Below are 19361 nucleotides of genomic sequence, written 5' to 3'. Positions count from 1 at the left end.
CAAACAATTCAATTAAAAAATGAGCAGAGATCCTGAATAGACATTTCTCCAAAGAGGACATACAGATGGCCAGGGGGTTGGGAAGCTGGGTGAAAAAGGTGAAGGGATTAAGATGTACACATTAGTAGTTAGAAAATAGTAGGGGATGTAAAGTATAGCTTAGGGAATATAGTCAATAATGTTGTAATGACTACGTATAGTGCCAGGTGGGTACTAGACTTATCGGGGGGAATCACTGCATAAATTATATACATGTGTAACCACTACCCTGCACACCTGAAACTAATATAAAATATTATTGAATGTCAACTATAATTGAAAAATAAAAATTAAAAAAGCATGAAATGCTCTCCAGGCTAATGGGTTCCAATTATAAAATGACTCAAATTAGAGAACGTTGCTAATTAGCTATGACCGCATGGTGATTAACAAGAGCTTATGTGCACTAGTCTTTTTTTGTGGGTGGTGAGTGAAGAGAATGTGATTTCTTTGCCAACTGGAAGTCTCTCAGTCTAAAATTCCAAGTTGTATGTTGAAAAATATATTATCTTAGAGTGATTTGTTACTTAAATATCTATATGATTAAAGGGTAGGCTTCACATTAGCAATAGCAAAAATCTTGTTATAAAATGTCCAAATCTAAACCAAATGAGAGGCTTATTTGGATTTCCTGTGTATAATGACCAAATATTTGTATGAGTTTATATTTGCTTATATAAATGAGGTTCATTTACAGTTTTGATTCTCATTAACAAGCCATTTATGCCAAAAACCATATGATGAATATTTTACTACCTGAATTCTAAAATGTCTTTAAAAAATAAAGTAGCCTAAATCCTGGAGCATTCTCTATATTATAATACAGCAGCAACATACTGCCAAGAACTTTGAATGTACATTTCAATTCTTTTAAAGAGGCCGTCATCCACTTATTCATCCATCCATCCAATCATCCATCCATTCCTTTACCAAACTTTTTCCCTGGGAAATAGATAATTGTATTTTAAATTATTTGCCCTTCTATGACCACGACAAAGCTTCACTTGCTCATCCACTTACTGGTGCAGAGTTTCCATTCGGTCCTCTTGATCTAACCATTCTCCCGAGGACTTCGACGCCATCCGCTGTGATATTTGCTGATGCATTTATGGCCCTCTCACCCACTTGCTTGCAGTCAAGAACCAGTTTGGCCAAAGTCTTGTTGACAACAATGTGTAGCTGGATAAAAGTCAAGATGTTTCGGTAGGTAAGAAGTTAGAGGAGCATCAACCAAATTTACACAATTATGTGACGCATCACTAAAAAGTATGAAGAAGAAGAGAAGGAATTCTATGCATTTTGCTGGAGGAGAAAGGTTTTACTTTCAACACCACCATGACTGTCCCACATTCAGGTACCATTCCTACTTTTATTTAATTAATATTTTTCTTTAAAATGACTTTGAAAGTATTTACTTTTTAAAAATCTCGGCTTCCTCTAAAGCAGTAACATCTGGAAATCACAGGATTATTGTGTTAGTTATGCCTTTTGTGAACACACATTAACATAAATATGAATATATCAAAAATTTTAAAATGCTGGTCGATTTACCATCCAAAGTTATCTACAGTGCTACCAGTGGTTGGCAAATGACACTTTGATAATATTTATTTAATTTAAGATGAGAAGAAAAGATCTAGACTCTGAAGGAGAAGAAGGAATGCTTTCTAGTGACTAGGCCCAAAAGAAATAAAGCTCTTTGGCTTAATATATGGTAAAATTTTCTCAAACTAGAATCTCTAGAATCCGGAGGTCCGTGGTAATATAGTAGGCGTCCACACAGTCTTTGTGAAGATTTGTAAAAATATGTGTTATCATGTAGGTGATGGTCAAAAGTAAATACATTCTAAATAAAACACACTGTAAACAGGTTCTGCCATGAAATTTCAGTGCTTATAAATGCATTTCAATTTATCATGGCTTATGCCTCATTTGACTACTTCTTGTTTGTGGCAGGCTACTTGTTTAGTGAGCAAAAAGACTGGAATTAGGCAATAATAATTTCACATTAAGTGAAAGCCAAAAGAAGTTACAAATAGCTACATAAGGGAGAGTATCATGGTAGTTCAAAGAGAAAAAGTATTGGGCAATGTGAATCGTAGTTTTGATAGTTATAGCAGCCAGTGCTCTGTGCTCAGTAGAAGTCGAATATCCATAAAATAATGTCATCTTTCACATTAAAATAGTGTTACTTTTATTTTTTACTGGTTTTATTCAATCTTAATTTATTTTTGTTTCATTGTTGAGTAGCAACTGAAAAACATAAAGATTTATGCCAATTTTTATTTAATGTTTTACTTAAATGACATCATGATAAAAATAGTCGAAGTCAATAGCAGAGGCTCTTGAGAATTCTTTTCTCTTCAAAAAGAAGTTAACTATTACTCAACTGAAGAAGCACTGCTAGAATAGATTCCCCATGTGACTTGCTTCATATTATCATCTCTTTTATGATCATTTAGAAGGCTATAATTTGACTTTTGTGTGTTTTTGAGCCTTGGAATATTTTTCATTAGTATAAATTACAGAAGTTTCCATGCTGGTTGCTAGATAAGTGAGGATATAATATTCACGTTTTAAGAACTGTTAACTTGTGGGAAGATTTGCTTTGCACAATGAGACATTGAAAAGTTTTCAAATATATTTTGCTTCTTTGATTGTACTTAGGATCCATATATATATATAATTATTAATTTTTTGAAAGAGACCTTCGGGGCACATATTATTCGATTATAACATAAGTCTGTACAAATTAAGTTTGCATCAAGATTTTCCATTAATAGATCTTTTAATAAAATGGTTTGTTACATGATAAGCCTTTCCTTTTTTTTTTTTTTTTTTGGCTGTTTAGCTTTGTTAAGACATAGCAAAGTGAGATTTTTCTTCATATAACTAAAAAACTTGAAGGTTTATAAATTTGAAATCAATTTTTAATGAACCTTATTTATAGGTCTTTAAATTCTTCTGGTTAGGTTAGCATAGCTTAGCATTCATTCACCTAAGGCTCATAAAGGATTCTTTGGAATGAGAATTGTAAGTCCAAGCCTTACCACAGGCAAAGATGGAAATGTTTTTTTAACACTCCAGAAATCTCACATGCTTTTCACCTCTCCTACTTTGCAAGAGACTCTGCCTAACCAAGAAAAGAATCATGTCACGAGGAATTTGGTGAGAAATAATAATTAACTCCAAAGATGCTAATGGGACCATTTTGAACCATGAACTAATAAATCTCCATCTGCATCTTATGTTTTTACAATACCTTGTACAGTCCTACCAAACCAGAAAAAAAAATTATATTTTAATGCAAATTTTCTTACGTAAAACAGAGTCAGAATTTTGTTATGCCACTGTTCTTATGCAGTTATAGAATTCAAACCGTAGAAGGTAGCAAAGTTATATAAATTAGATGTTTGACCAGGTTCCAGGTCAGGAGACAAAGCCAAGAAGAAGGTTGCTGTATAATAACATCTCTTCTCTCGCTTTAACAGGGCAAGAAGGGCTGGCATAAGAAGCTATTTGCAGCACCACCTAGTAAATGTTCTGCTCTCCCTACAGTCTTGATGTTGCATGCCTTAACAGCTCAGAGATCAATGGGGTTATTTCTCAAACTGTGATCACCAAAACTAAGTGTTTCAAAGATGTGAAATGTTATAGAACAGAGTGTGCTTTTCATCTGCAGGGCAGCCAGGTAGACCAGCAATCCTTTCTATATCACATGTAATGTAGCAAATGAACTGCCTGCTTAGTAATACAGTACTCCCCACCACATTGATCTTCAAAGTGGGAAACTGGACCACTTCTATCAATATATCCTGGGGTACATGCTAAAAAAATGCACATTTCAGGGTCCTATCTCAGAACCACCAAATCAGAATCTTTGGGCATCATTAACGAGCCCTGCTGGTAATTCTTATTGCAGCTGAAATTTGAGGTCCAAAGCTCACTGGAATATTTCCATATCTCTCTGTGGCTTTGCCCACAGTAAATAAGAATAAAAAATACATGTATAGAAAGCATTACTCACCTTGTGGAAGCTTCCATAGAAAATTTTCTTAATTTCAGGTCCTTCAAAAGTAACAGTTTGAAAATCTCCACTATAGTCATAGTTGAAATATGTTAGGGTTTTCCCACCATCTAATCAAACAAAGAAAAAAACCCTTTTAGAAAGAATTAAAATGAGTGAATAATTTTTTCTAAAATTCAACTTAATACTGAAAATAATGCATCCGTTGTTTTGAAGCTCCGTTTAGAACAAAATGATGAGTAATTAAGGAAGTGATCTACAGTCCTTAGGACACCCCAGGCTTCTAGTTGGCCAGATTAACTGATTTAACCATGTGATGACAGTGAAGCAAAGACCCCACACATATTCTTCCTCTATACTTCCTTGTCTATGCTTTCATCCCTACCACCCTCTTGGAAGATGGTTGTCTGAAGCTAGGAGTAGAGGTGGACAAAAAGGGAGAATGAAGATAACCAAGTCTTAAGAAACAGAAACCAGACTCTGCCTAATTAACTCACTATAGCAAACAGCTTTGCCAGGACATGCAATTTATACCACCCTAAAAGAGTGATATTCCAATATGTCTTTTATTATGAACAAACAAAAACCTTCCTAATCTTGAGTACTTCATGTTACAAGGAATATTTTATTACAAAGAAATAGGAATATTTTTCTCATTAATTCATTACCAGGTTACAATTTAATTCTTCAGTCTGCTTTCAAAAGCAAAAACTAGTCTTAATCATTTTGAGAGACTTCTTTGTTTTCGAGTCCTGGGTATAATAGACTTACACCCTTTTAATCTATAGCTTTCCCTTAGTTTTACTATCAGTGCAAAATGCTTTCACAATATCATATTTAGCTATTGATTCATTTCCATGCACTGAAAAGTCCTTTCACAAATAGTAGTTGAAAACAAGCTTAAAATACTTTCTTTACTCAAATGTTTGAATTAGCACCTAACATTAGCCACTAAATTTTGGTTTCTAAACTAAAACTCTATTTAGAAAACTCATTGACACTAACCAAAAACTTGGTGATCCCCTTAAGTGACCCTTATGTGTGACATCCAAGAGTGTGAGGTTAAGAAGCTTCCTTCATTGGTTCCTTCTCAACTTTCCAACATTCCAACAATGGAGTCTCTCAGTCTTCAGAACTATCCTCTTCTCTTTCTAGACTCGCTCTCCAGATGACCTCTCCCAGTATCCCGGCTTATATGTCACACACATACAACTTCCACATTTATTTTTCCATCTTAGAATTCTTCCCAAATATGCTCCTGAAAATCTGACATTTTTTTAATGGAATATGAAATAGGCATCTTACAACTATCATATCCATGTCTAGAAAAGGAACTTCTGGTCTCATCCTTCTGACCGACTCCCTCTCCCCCATGACCTTTGTTTTTCCTGCGGTCTTCACCATCTCAGTAATCGTCTCTTCCACTTTGTTCACCACTATGTCCCAGAGCCTAGTGCTGGCACGTAGTAGGAACTCAATGAACATTTCTTGGTAAGCGATAGAATCAACTGTTACATAATTTGTTGTTATTATTTACACATAGCTTAAGGTAAGTGAGTTACTCTGTAATATACACAAAGTAGGCAAGATGATGTGCCACATATATCATTCATCCATGTGTGTGCAAATATTATACAAATAAATATACTTACTATCTAAAATGACTCCCACCAATGGGTCAGAATTTTTATTTAAAATCTCCCACAGAGCAAACGGCTCCTCTGGAGTGTCAGGAAGAATCCGGAATAGAAAACTGATCGTGTAGTCAGAAGGCAATCCTTCTGGATGCAAATACCTGAAAATGGAAAGAAAATATTGTGTCTCTCCTCAAAAAGTGATTTACCTGGTTACAAAAGCATATGTACTCTCATTATACAAGATTTGGAAAAATGGAAAAAGAAGAAAAAAACATCATCATTAATCCCATCCAGAGGTGATCACTGTTTTTGGTGTGCTGCATTTCCTTCCAGCTTTTAAAGAATGTCCATATTTGTCCAATTTATATAATTTTGCCTCTTTATTTTCTCAGCACCATTTACTATACATTTCATATTTCCTTAAATATCTTTAAAGGCACGATATTTAATGTCTGCACAATCTTCTCTTGTTTGGCTACTCCATAAGTTATCTAACTGGTCACTTCTCATTGGACATTTAAGTAGTTTCAAAAGTTTTCATATTTTAAGAAATGTTTATCTACCATCCTTTTGTAAAACTTAAGATGTCATCATTTTCTACCACATGTGGTAGGTAGTAGCATTCTTATCTGAGCTGTGTGCTGTGATACACCACACAGATCTGCCTTAAATAATTAAGAATATATTACTTCTGCCACTTGGAGTGATGTCTGTAGATAGCTCTCAGATACCAGCTCCCTTCAGGAATTGCCTCAGCTGAAGAAAGAGGCCTCTCCCAAGCTCATTTCAACTTTTTAATGGCATCTCAATGACTGGTCTCTGAGGGGCCACAAGGGCCAGAGCCTTTCGTGCCAATGAAGAGAGCTTCATTTTCAGAACTCCAGTGAGTGATTCCAGCTGAAGTTTTTGCTGAGACTGCTTCACAGCTCAGCTCTCCTTTGCCCTATCCTACTTCCTTCTGTTCCTTTCCACAAGAAAACATCTTCATTAACTTCCCCACACACTAATCTCCCATATGGATCTGCTTCCTGGGGAACTTGATCAGCTGTACCTTCATATCTCTCTAACGGTTAAGTAGATCTATTACATACTTTAAAAATTTCCCCTCAAGAAACTTGTTTATAAATTGGATAGATAAATTTAATACTCTAATATGATTTCCCCCAGTTTTTTATGTACATGAGCACACGAAATCAAAATTTGGACACCGAAGAGGAAAGTGCTAGGGATGTAATATACAACATGGTATCTATGGTAACAACTGCTGTGTGATATATGGGTAAGTTATCAAGAGAGTAGATCCTAAGAGTTCTCATCACAAGGAGGATTTTTTTTTTCTTATCTTTTCATTAGAACTATATGAGATTATGGATGTTTACTAAACCCTACTGTGCTAATCATTTTGCTATATATGTAAATCAAACCATTATGTTGTACACCTTAAGGAAGAAAGGAAGATAATTCTCAAGGTATCTACCAAAAAAGTGTTAAATAAGCAAGATTGTGATATATATCCTCAGTCAGTGCTCTGGAGAGATTTAAAAATCATACATTGCAGTACCCAATGGTGAAATAAAGACATTGTCAGATAAACACCACCTCCCACCCAAAAAACTCTGGACACTGAAAATATTTCACATTAAAATACTGAAGACATTTTGAGACAAAAATGAATGTTGATTTGGAATGTAAAGTAGCAGATGACATCTTGAGAGATGACCCCTTAAACCCGGATGTCTCAACCTGTAATCTCAAGTATCTCCTGAGTCTGCAGACTTGCTGCAAATGGCCCCAGGAATCCCTATACATGTCACAGACTGTAAAGTGACTAGATAATGGGACTTTTATATAAACTCAATACTACTCTTTAGCTATACGGAGTTGCTGTTTTGACTTGTCAAAGACAAAAACCATCTAAATTCATGGCACTAGCATGAAATGGTTCATGGTATGAGCTCTGGGGCCTGACTGCCAGGTGCAAATCCCAGCATTGTCACTTACCGAACTATGTGATCTCACTCAAGTCATTTTGCTCCTTTGTGCTTCAGTTTCATGATTTGTAAAATTGAGGTCATAGAGTTGTTTGGAGGTTGGAGTGAGTTAATATATGAAAACATTTACAACAATGCCTGGTACATGAGAGTGCTATGTATCAACTCTCTTTATATGTTTTCTTAGATCAACAGATATTAAAGTTCAACCAGCATTATATGTGAGTCTGATATTTTTAAACAAAGAAATCTAAACATCATCTGCTCTAAACATTATCAAAAATCCTGCCAGAAACTATTTACAGCATATCTCAAGTTGACATCATTTTCACACTGAGCTAGAATAAACAAATGACTGGTTTCAATATCTTGCAATGGAAACATACTTGGTTGGCTGGGAAACCAGGGCGTCTTTGTGAAGTCGGTAACAAGGATACACATTGAAGGTACCAGGCTCCATAGAAACCCCTTCCACCGATGAAAAGTCCTTTTCAACCAAACCAAACATTTCCATCATCTTAAATCCTAAAAAAAAAAAAAAAAAAAAAAAAAAACAGAGACAAAGAAAAAGATTAAACAGGCATTTTAGGATTTTAAATTTCAAGATTAGTCTCTTAAAAATTATAAGAAAAATGCGGATCCCCAATGGGAACTATTTAATATTTTTGTGTTTGAAAAAATTGCAATAAAGCATACCAGCAAGATCAATGCCATCCTTGTGAACCAGTGGGCAGGCTAGAAAACAAAACAAACAATATAAAACCTTAATATAGATATTTTCCAAATGTCTTCTTTCCCTGTCCTGAGAACAGGAAGCTAACATAATCTTTCCGGAAGTCGATTGTGAAGGGAATCCAAACCAGATGTGCCTATGGTTTTCTATGGATTCCAAAAGATTGAAATGCTTTTATTTCCCTTATTAAAACCAAAGGACCACAGCTTTCTTCACCTCTCCTGGGTTCATTAAAATCTATGGTGGCGACTTAAGAGCATATGTTGAGATGAGTCTTACTTCTAGTGTGTTACTCTGATGAACAGTCTTAATACATTTCTGAAAACTATTTGCTACTGCTGTTTAAGCAAGTTGCTTTTAAACACAGACTCTCAACTCATTAGGGAAGGTCTTTATCAACCTAAACTCTAAACCTGGGAGAGGGGAGGTAAATTTCAAATGCCCTGAATCATAATACTTAATGTCTGCAAGCTCTGTAAGATAATACTCTTTCCTGAGATCACGATGGGACTCATTATTTAACTAATATAAAATATTTCAGTCTTTAAGCAACACAAGTAAGTGCACATTTCAAAGAACTTACTTGCTGATGCGGTTTCACAGACAAAGGTAATCAACTCATCTTCAATTTTCTTAAAGGCGTCAAAGTCATCCACAAAGAAGACATGGCGTGCACTGGGCTTGCTGCCAATGCTAACCAACTCGGAGTAATCTGCATCAGCCACACCAATTGCAAAAATGCTGTAGCCTGTGGCAGAAAGGAAACAGATTTCTGATGGCCTTAAATTGCACAAGATATAAATAATTCAATATAAGACACAGTCGAATGTTTAAAATATGTTTATGGAGGAGGGCCAGTGGGGGTAGATAATTCATTCTTTGCAGTTCATCAGAATTCTGAATGTTCATACTTTATTATATGATAATTATTCCATCATCCCCTAAAGAAATTTTCCATTTTAAAGAAACTCAAAAAGGCTAATGCCCTAATCAGTGCTTGAGACAAAATGGTTGCCATTTGAGTAACACCTTTATGTCTGCATATTTTAATAAGTATTTTAAAATTTATGGGATAAAGTATAGTAGGAACAGAGAAATTTTATCTCAGTTTTTTGTTCAGATGTAGAAACAGATATTAATAGACTTAGAAGCCTGAGGTGGGTCATGGTTCAATGCTTGGCAAATGGATATTAAACTAATACTTGCCAGGCATATTTTATACAATGTAATCTTCACGACAGTCTTATGAGAATCTCCATTTTACAGATGATGAGGTTAAGGAGTTTCTGTGATCAGAGTCCCTCCCTGGCCCTTTACAATGATCCTTTTCATAGTATTGCATTTAATCGCTGGCATTTCTAACACAGGGCATCCTATACTCAGCAAAAATATTAGAGAAACTCCAGCAAAATAATAGATTTGTAACCTGGAAAGATTTTTAAAATCATGTTGTCCAATTAATATTAAGAAAGATTTAGAAACATTAAAGTCATGCTGATATAGCTTATAAATTTGTATTCAGAAACAAACCATATTATTCGTAGCCACTACTGTCGATCTGTGTACAACTTACCCTCGGATTGCATCTCCTTGGAGATTTTGTTCACATCATCTTGTGATCGTCCATCAGTTATAACCACAATGACCTTTGGGATGCCTCTTCTGGTACCTGACTCTGCATTGAATAAGGAGTCTCGGACATGCTTAATTGCTTTTCCTGAAACAAAGAAAGGCAACAGTTCAATTTTATTTTCTCTCTCTCTCTCTCCCTTTTTTTTTTTCCCCCGGGGAAGGAAAAGGGGAAAAAAAGTCCTAAAACCAAAAAAAAACCTTTTAAAAAATCTATATTACTATGCCTCAAAAAAAGAAAAAAGGTAATTTTGGATGATTGGATTAAAAAGATGTGGTACATATATACAATGGAATACTATTCAGCCATAAAAAATGAAATATTTTTATTTGTAACAACATGGATATTACGCTAAGTGAAATAAGTCAGATGGAGAAAGATAAGAACCATATGATTTCACTCCTATGTGGGAAATCAAACAAAAAGCAACAAACAAACAAACAATCTCACAGATACAGACAACATAATCATGGTTACCAGGGAGGAGTGGGAGTTGGTGGAGGACGAGGAGGGTAAAGGGGGTCAAATGCAAGGTGATGGAAGGAGACTAGACTTTGGGAGTTGAGCACACAGTAGAGTATACAGGTGTCATAAAGTTGTACACGTGAAATTTATATAATGTTATTAACCACTATTACCCCCAATAAATATAATTTTAAAAAGGTCATCTCAATAATTACTAATAATTAGTTACTTTGGGTCTTAACCAGGCTTTTTTTGATCTTACCTGTTTTTGTATTTCCTCCTTTGTATGAAATATGTTTAATTGCATCAAGAAGAGTTTCTTTGGTTTTGTAAGTGTTTAGTTTAAATTCTGTTCTGGGGTCATCAGTGAACTGAACCATTGCAACCTGGAAAAAGAGCGTTGTTTTTTTTTTACATATATGTAGACTTCCACTGGACCAGAGAGCATACACAAGAGCATATCATCTACGATTTTAATTTCTTACTTAGCCCGGTCCACAATTTCCTTGGTTTAAAATTCCACACACCTTACATACCAAATCTGATGACACATTAAATAGCATTTTTTCTCCAAGTGCTTTTCAGAGAGTACTCTACCTTAAAAACCTCTCTAACTCCTGTAGGCCTTTGTCACCTCATTTGACAGGTGGAAGAAAGGCAGCCTAGGCCTTATAATTTGACAAAGGTCAAGATGATCTGGTTTGGCCTACTTCTATCACCTCTTCTCCTGCCCCCCACATGCTCACCCACTAATCCTAGCTACATGTCTTAGCATCTGAAGCCTCAAAACTGGTACTCACTATTTTCTACTCTCAGATCTCTTACGGATCATTCACAGCTCAGTTCAAATGCCACCTCCCCAGAGAAGACTTCACTGACCACACAATTTAAAATACCCGCTGCCACACACACAAATTTAAATAACCCTCAGTGAATTTAAATTATATCACTCTGTTTTCGGAGCTTACATTCCTACCTTGTGAATTTATTTATTTGTTTATTTATATCTGTTTCTCATCTTCCTCCTTTTCATGCCTTTAAGAATATGAGTACCATGTAATTAGGGACATTGTCTGTCATATTCATTTTAACAGTACTGTGTCTGGCCATTAGAAATCCTCAATAAACATTCGTTGAATAAATGAATGAATTTTAAGTACTACTTGATCTATAGTAGTTCGTGGCCATACCACTCTCTTCTAAGATCTTAATGTCTTTGAGAGCAGGGGAAATATTGGGTGTATCTATAAGGGATATCCTAGTATATATAAAAGGAACATCTGCTGATGTGGCCATTCTAACTGTCTAAGTTTGCCAATAGCTTTTAAGGATTAGAATCTTCTCAAGCTCTATCAGGCATCAGTACGCTGCTTCCAAACACAGACTTGTGTATCCTCTCATTTAGGGTTGAATATGATCATTATTGTTCTTTACCTATATCCCCTGACTAGTAGCCATAATAATACATTAGGATAATTTTTTAATGCATAGAATGAATTAATAATTGATGTGTTAGCCTTACTTGAGTTCCATCTGCACCAATCTTGTTCAGGGCTCCAACAGTGTTATACAGAAAGTCAGTGATCTTGTTGAAATTTTCATCTCCAATACTCCAGGATCCATCCACCATAAACACCAGGTCTGCCTTGGCAGCTCTACATACTGAAGACCAAGAATAAATTTTGAATCAGAGATAAGGGGAAAACATAGTAGATGTTAAACAGACAAAGTAGATGATGATTTTGCTCTGGTAACTCGAGCTCTTTCCCAAAGAAAATGTATAAACCCTTTAAGGTTTATATGCCAAGCTCTTGCCCATTAGCTTCTTGACCATCATTTCTCTTCTATACTTGAGGTTCCTATTCTAATTTCTATGGAACATGTGAAATTAGAAATGGAAAAAAAACCCCAACCTCAGCCCCAAAGGATAGAAGTGAGAGAATAGCAAAAGGTGAACTAAAGTGATTTAAGACAGAAGAATCAGCAACTCTTTAGTACCTACTGATTTAGAAGGAAGCTCAAGTGGTCATTCTGCATACTCTGTCTCCTGCTTATTGAGTAACTTAAGAGGGATTCAACCTTAGGCATGTGACACAATGGAAGCAGATTAATCTACAACTTGATATGCATTCTGGCTGAGGCCATAAATAAACGTCAATTCCGGCCTTGTTCAAAAATTCTGTCTAGGCCCTTCTGCCATTGTTATGTGTCAAAAAATGTACACCAATGCCAGCCCAGGACAACTATTATCAGTAGGTATTATGCCAACAAACACCTACTCCACTGAAATCATTTTTTAATTGTCATTGTTTTGGTATCATGTGTGGTTTCAAATTATCTATGTCTCTTTTCTCCTTCATTAGTGCAGATCACTGTGCTGGACTCTGTTTTATAACAAAACAAACAATTTACTCTTCAATAATCTGAATCTTCAAATCTTAGGCCAGTTACATAAAATATTCTTTGAGATAATGTGCCTTTTTCCTTTCTTTAGGAAAAAAATAACTCATTTGGTTTTTATTTTATTAAATGCAACTTTATCCCATTAAAGCTATTTGTAATGTAAAATAAACCATCTCTAAGTGAGGTAATACTCCAAGAACAATAAGAATCTGGTGAGGTTGTTCTCATGAGTTCCATGATTTATAAAATTTTGGAAATTTATGGTTTTAATTTAAAGCTGAAAGGAATCACAAGATCTGTTAATTATAAGCTTATAGAAGAAAACTTGGTCCTCTATTTCCAAGGAAAGATAAAATCTAGACTAGGTTTCACCTTTGAAATGAAAGCATGATCATTTGAATATATTCTCAAAATGAAATATTAATAAATCAAAGAAAAACAAGAAAATACACCAAAATGCATGAAGAAATTACCTCTGGGAAATGAAATTATGTTTTTAATTCTCTTCTGTGTACTCTTTTCTACTTCTTAAGGTTTGTTTAATAAATATTCAGCATGATTTTAATAAAAATTTACGGTCTTTTTAATTAAACACACACAGGACAAACAGAGCCTAAAATGAATAAAAGCATTCAAGCTACAAAAGTCCCACCATTTAAAACCATCCAATGAAAATTTCAGGACCAATGTTTCTGCTTTCTCAATCTTTACTCTCACAAACCCTTTCAAATTGTATGTCTTCCATGAGCATTCATGAATGTTTACTGAATGATAGCCATGCTCGGCTCTAAATAAAAATACTCTGACCTCAAAGAGTTCTGCAATATCTGGATCAGAAATGTCTAATTAGTAAACTCATCAATCGGGATGTACAATTTTGCTGTTACCCAACAGTCTGGCACATGATGCCTCCAAGTAGGTCAATCATAGAAGACTTTACATGGTATGCTAGGAAGGATGCTGACCTTAATCAGAGTTTCTCATTGCCTCTTTGTTTCCTCAACCCTTACACTCTCCAGCATTGACCCCACTGACTTGAAGCTCCTGTAAGATGGGAACAACCTGTTTTTCTTTGCATCTCTGATATGTAATAGGAACTTTAAAATGCGTGGTGAATGGAAGAACTCTTCCGAAACAACCTTGCAACTACATGTTCCACCTTTATATTCTCCTCCCTCAATCCATCCTTCCTCTCCATTCCACCAAGGTTATCTTTCTCAAAGACAGACTCCCTCAGGTAAGCCTCCCTTCATGAACCTTGTCATGGCATACCATTTCCTACAGGATAAAGCCCAGACTCCCTACTCTGGCTCACAAACCACCTCATAACTCTATCTTCACCTTCTCCACGTGCCATACTAGCACTTATGGCTCCCCAAACATATCATGTGTTTAGAACATCCCGTGACTTTGAGTGCTATTTTCCTCATTATTTATCTCTAAAACTTATTCTTCAAAATGCAGATCAAATTTCCTTTCCTCCTTTATAAATAATTAACCTACAGCTGCATTAACTGTTCTAATTTCTGAACTTCCACAGTATAATCTTCATTTTCTAACTCATATGCTCGACTGGTACTTATCTAGGCAAACACCTATTCTCTGTAATAGTGAGAATGAGTGAAGAGCATATTGTATCTTAAGTGCTTGACATATGAGCTTTGAGAATGAATAGTAGGTTTAATAAATGTTCATTAATGGAATAAAAATAATTAACAATCACTACTGTGTTTAAAAGTTTTTTAGAAAGTTACCTTAACAGTTCAGGGAAGAGGTGATGAAGAACTCTTGTGATGAAGATAGAAAGAAACAACTAGGAGAGGCATTTCAGAAATAAGCTGGGAAAATATTACCCCGTCTATAGAATTATAAACTAGATTCTCACTCACAAATTATGTAACTATTCCTTCTTAGCGAACATTTACTACTCTGATATTTTCAATGAAATAAATATGAAGTAATTCTGTTAGAAAATCTACCCTCTTGTACAGAATCTATAATTAAATGAACATTTTTTCTTTTTAAAAATTCAATATATTTGATATATAACATTGTATAAATTTAAGGTGCACAATATGTTAATTTGATACATTTATGTATGGGATGCCACTATAGCAATATTTAGTACTTCTATCACACTATATAATTAGAGTACAAAACTGTTGTAAATATTCATTATATTGTGCATTAGATCCTTATGTCTTATTTACTACTGGTTGCAAGTTTGTATCATATCAGGGCTCAAAAAGCATCTTTTGTTAATATCTTGGCTTTTAAATGAACAAACAAATAAAAGCCACAAAATCGCATCATCATTGTATTATTCTTTTACCTTCTTTTGCTGGTGGAATAGTCGGAGGAAAAGTAGGTGGTTGAGTAGGAGGTGCTTCTGTAAAGGAGAGGGAGAAAGAATATCAATTAGCCATCTCATCTGTGGTGAAGAGAGGGAGATCATGGAGTAGTAATTCTTCAGAGGAGTCCATGATTGGAACAGTTCTCTTCTTTGAGAATTAGTGAATTTAGAGACTACTATGAATCAGCCTCAGCCTGTGAAAACTGACTCTATCTATCCCCTCTACCTCAGGCTGAAGACTTGAAATGCCATTTTGCCTCAATTCGGTTAACCCAGCAGAAGTCAGTATAATCAAACTGTCAACTACAGAGTGGTTCTAACACTGATTTAGGGCACGAATCCTGCCAATGTGTTTCAGATTAGTCTCTGGCTAGTTTCACACATATAATAAACTTCATCTCCATTCTGCCTAAGCAAGGATTGGCATTTTTCCCCTTTCACCCTGCATCCCCAGGATGTGGTCCCCAGTGGACTCTGATTCACTCTCTATTCTGCTCAGACTGTATCTGGACAACTTTTAATTCTGAAAATTAAATGGACGGACCCCCAGAAGCTACAGTGTGTCCACATCAGTTCAACCCTGATGATGACGGATGAGCAGTCCATGGAATAGTGGAAGTGTGCTTTGGTTAAAGGACTGGGGATATTTAATCAGAGCTCTAACTATCATACCAGTTCATGTGGCAAATCACCAGGAAGTTATGGCATCATTAGATAAACAGCCTAAACATTATTTTTACGTATTCTTTTCTATTCTTACTTGACAGTAAAAAATCTTTAAAAACTTTAAAAAATTCTTTACATTATCCCAGTTCGATATGTGGTAAACCTCTTGATTAATCATAGCTGATCACAGAGGGGGGCGGTCAGCCTCTGGAGGCAGTAAGCAAGCACCAAATAGCTGGAAGGGTCTGAGCTCAGACAGACTGATTATTTGCTGGGGATGCTGTAAAGGGAATTCCTTCACTGGCAGGAAGGCTGGAAGAGATGAATTTTAAAGTCTCTTCCAATTCTAAGAGCCAATAAAATAAAATTGAGCAAAAGGATTCGACATTTCAAAGAATGAGGTAACTGTACACTACTGATAATGGAAAAATGTTAGAGATTAATTATTATGTGAAATGAAGCAAGTCACAGAAACTATGGTATGATTCTACTTGTGAAACATAAAGAACAAAAAATATCCTATCTGTCCGATATGTATCAGGTAGAATTTCTTAAAGGGGGCTAAGCTGACACAAATAAGTATTTCTGGAAAGAAGACTGGATAAAGAGGGAGGCTGACAATGCATTTATATCCTCTGTTGCATTACTATGAACGCATATCACTTTTACCTTTTACAGGCAAGTTTTGAAGCTAAAATGTTTCAAAAATTTAAAAAATGAGGAATCTTAATACTAACAATGAGAAATCTCAATGCAAAACTTTTTTTAAAGCACCACAAAAGGCGTCTAGAGCCAGATTTATTTATCTTGAAATTTGTGGAAGCGAGGTTTGTGTAACTTTTTAAATGTGCAATAATGAGGCATATCCGAAGTTCAGTCAATAAATCAAGAGCCAAATCAATGAGAGGCTATGGTAGACAAATCAGTATGTTTGGGCAGCACATCGGTCAAAGAATCCCTTGGGTGAGAAGAACAATTAACTGGTGACACATGTTTATATTCTCTATGTGGCATACAGATGGTCCCCGTCTTCAAGTACGTGAGGGTCTGTCACGCAGAAAAAGGAGCAGTCCCGATCTGTACTGCTTCAGAAGGTTGAACCAGAGCCAGTGGGTAGAAGCTGCAAAAAGGCAGATGTCCCCAACATAAGGAAAGCATTTACATTAAACAGCATTATCCAAATTAACCCCGGGTTGGTAGTTAACAGTGGTAGGGTTAAGTTTAGAGAAAGGGAAAGAGAACAGGGGTCTCAAACTCAAATGCTTTCGGAAGTCAGGCAAGTAATGAATATGAGCAAAGAACTAGCCTAAACATTAAGCAGGAGCTAACTTGAGAGCACAGACACTATCTAAAAGAAACAGTTGCTTGGTTCCAGCAGATTGGTACCATGGGGATATGTGTTGTCAGAGCTTTTGAATTTTCAAAATACTTTAAAACTATATAAAACTGTGTGTGTGTGTGTGTGTGTGTGTGTGTGTGTGTGTGTGTGTGTGTGTGTGTGTGTCCCAGAGAAAACATATCTGACCCCATGGCCATCATATCTGACCCCATGGCCATCACTTTGTAACTTCCAAGTGTTGACAAAAAGCACTTGTTCAATAAGATACAACCTGAAAAGCTGTTCAACAGATTGTTTTTCACTGGATCTTTACCACCACCACTAGTGCCAAGAGATTAGGTATTTAATTTTACTGATAAGCAAAAGTAAGCTCAGAAATGTTGAATCGCCCAAGGCCATGATTCTGGAAAGGGCCCCAACTGAGCCTATTTGACTCTAAATCTTGTGTACTACCAGGCTTCTAATAACTCTAAAATTATGTGATCCTCTATCCATAAAACAGAATTCTAATAGGCAATAAAAGAAACAAACTAAAACATGAATAAACCTCAAAAACATATGTTAAATGAAAGATGCCAGATGCAAAAGATTACATATTATATATTTTCATTTCCATGAAATGTCCAGAAAAGGCAAACGCATAAAAAAAGAAAAAAGAAAGTAAATTGCCTGGGGCTGAAGATAGGACAAGTGGTTGACTGTGAATGGACACAAAAGATCTCTTTGGGTCCATGAAAATATTCTAAAATTGGATTGTAGTGATGGCTATATAACTCAGTACTAAAAAGTATTGAATTAAACACTTAAAATGTGGGAATTTTATGGTATGTAATTATATCTCAAAAATACGTGTGTAATATAAAATGTTGACTATTTCAGTGTTATGAAATAAAGTATATCAGAAAAAAATTTAGTGATTCAATTTACTAGATCTTGACTTTCTATTTTTGAAAGTCACACATTGATGATGAATTCTTTCTGTATGTCCCAGATCCATCGAAAGACCCATATATAAGCAGTAAAACTTTCTAAATGTCAGCTAAAAGATAGAGGGGCTTCCAAGAAAGCCCACTGCCCACTACCTAGTCAGACACAAATCCTCAGGGATTTCGAGTTCAAGATTCTGAGGTAAGCACACAAATGTCCCCCAGAATTCATTACAATTCAAACCATTTTAATGTTTGTGGCCTCTAGGTCAGGATTCCTTAATTAAACGCCATTCCAAGAAGCTGACACCCTCCTTGCTCTTTAGAACATGTCAAAAGTGCTTTGTTTTAATTTTATACTTTGCCTTCCCCTTCAGTGCATCAGATCTGCAGCCAACTTGGAAAAAACGCAAAAGCTTCTTAAGTAGGCAATAACTCTAGGGTCAGCCAGTTGGAACATGTTGGCTCCATGCCCACCTGCATGGCTGTGGTAAAATGCCATTATTTTAATGTCAGGACCCGGTCCTTAAGCTTCATTTCACACTCCACATACCGCAAATATTCCTTATGGATACAGATCACAATATAGGTCATTGTTGCAAGCACTTTGCCATCATACTGCCTTGTGAAGCTTATGGGGGATGGGAAAAAACATACAGACGACATCACTGGGCCATACGCAATAAATTCTGGGACTGGATAAGAGGAACAAAACTTATATTACAGATCTTCCCAGGCAGCAATAGCTAATATTTTTCTAAATGGAATAAGGTTTTCAAACCAAAACAGGATGCCTAACAACTGTTCTGGAGATAGGGATCAGGCGAGAAGACGCTTGACTTACGTGTTTTTTCCATTATGCTGACACCGGGTCCCTCGATCTCTTGAACCTTTGTATAAACACTGATTTTATATTGTGAATCAGGCCGAAGTCCATAAAAGCAATGCCTGCTTGTCCCTCCACCCACAGTAGATTCTTGCTTTTGTGTATCTATAACGAAAACACAATAAAATACACATGTAAGAAATTTTTTTTAAAAAAAACAGTCATCTGTAGATGATTTGTTTCTAAAATGCTTAATATTCATGGCTTAATCAGAAAATTCCAGAATGAATTATACTAGCTTGAGGTATTATATCACATAATTGGTT

At 35.7% G+C, this 19361-nt stretch overlaps 1 protein-coding gene across 1 annotated transcript in view; it reads right to left on the bottom strand.

Moving 5' to 3' along the window:
- COL14A1 (collagen type XIV alpha 1 chain) overlaps positions 1-19361 on the bottom strand; it is a 213161-nt gene that overhangs the window by 82342 nt on the left and 111458 nt on the right. The window contains exons 25-35 of the mRNA XM_023530986.1: positions 19054-19200; positions 15258-15314; positions 12045-12184; positions 10785-10908; positions 10001-10144; positions 9011-9175; positions 8391-8429; positions 8081-8219; positions 5719-5861; positions 4067-4176; positions 1060-1218 (exon numbers count right to left, since the gene is read on the bottom strand). Of these exons, the coding sequence (XP_023386754.1) occupies positions 1060-1218; positions 4067-4176; positions 5719-5861; positions 8081-8219; positions 8391-8429; positions 9011-9175; positions 10001-10144; positions 10785-10908; positions 12045-12184; positions 15258-15314; positions 19054-19200 (1367 nt within the window). The remainder of the gene's footprint in view (positions 1-1059; positions 1219-4066; positions 4177-5718; positions 5862-8080; positions 8220-8390; positions 8430-9010; positions 9176-10000; positions 10145-10784; positions 10909-12044; positions 12185-15257; positions 15315-19053; positions 19201-19361) is intronic.

The sequence above is a fragment of the Pteropus vampyrus genome, unplaced genomic scaffold (assembly GCF_000151845.1).
Source record: "Pteropus vampyrus isolate Shadow unplaced genomic scaffold, Pvam_2.0 Scaffold59, whole genome shotgun sequence".
Lineage (NCBI taxonomy): Eukaryota > Metazoa > Chordata > Mammalia > Chiroptera > Pteropodidae > Pteropus > Pteropus vampyrus.
This window is presented reverse-complemented; position numbering and strand designations above follow the sequence as displayed.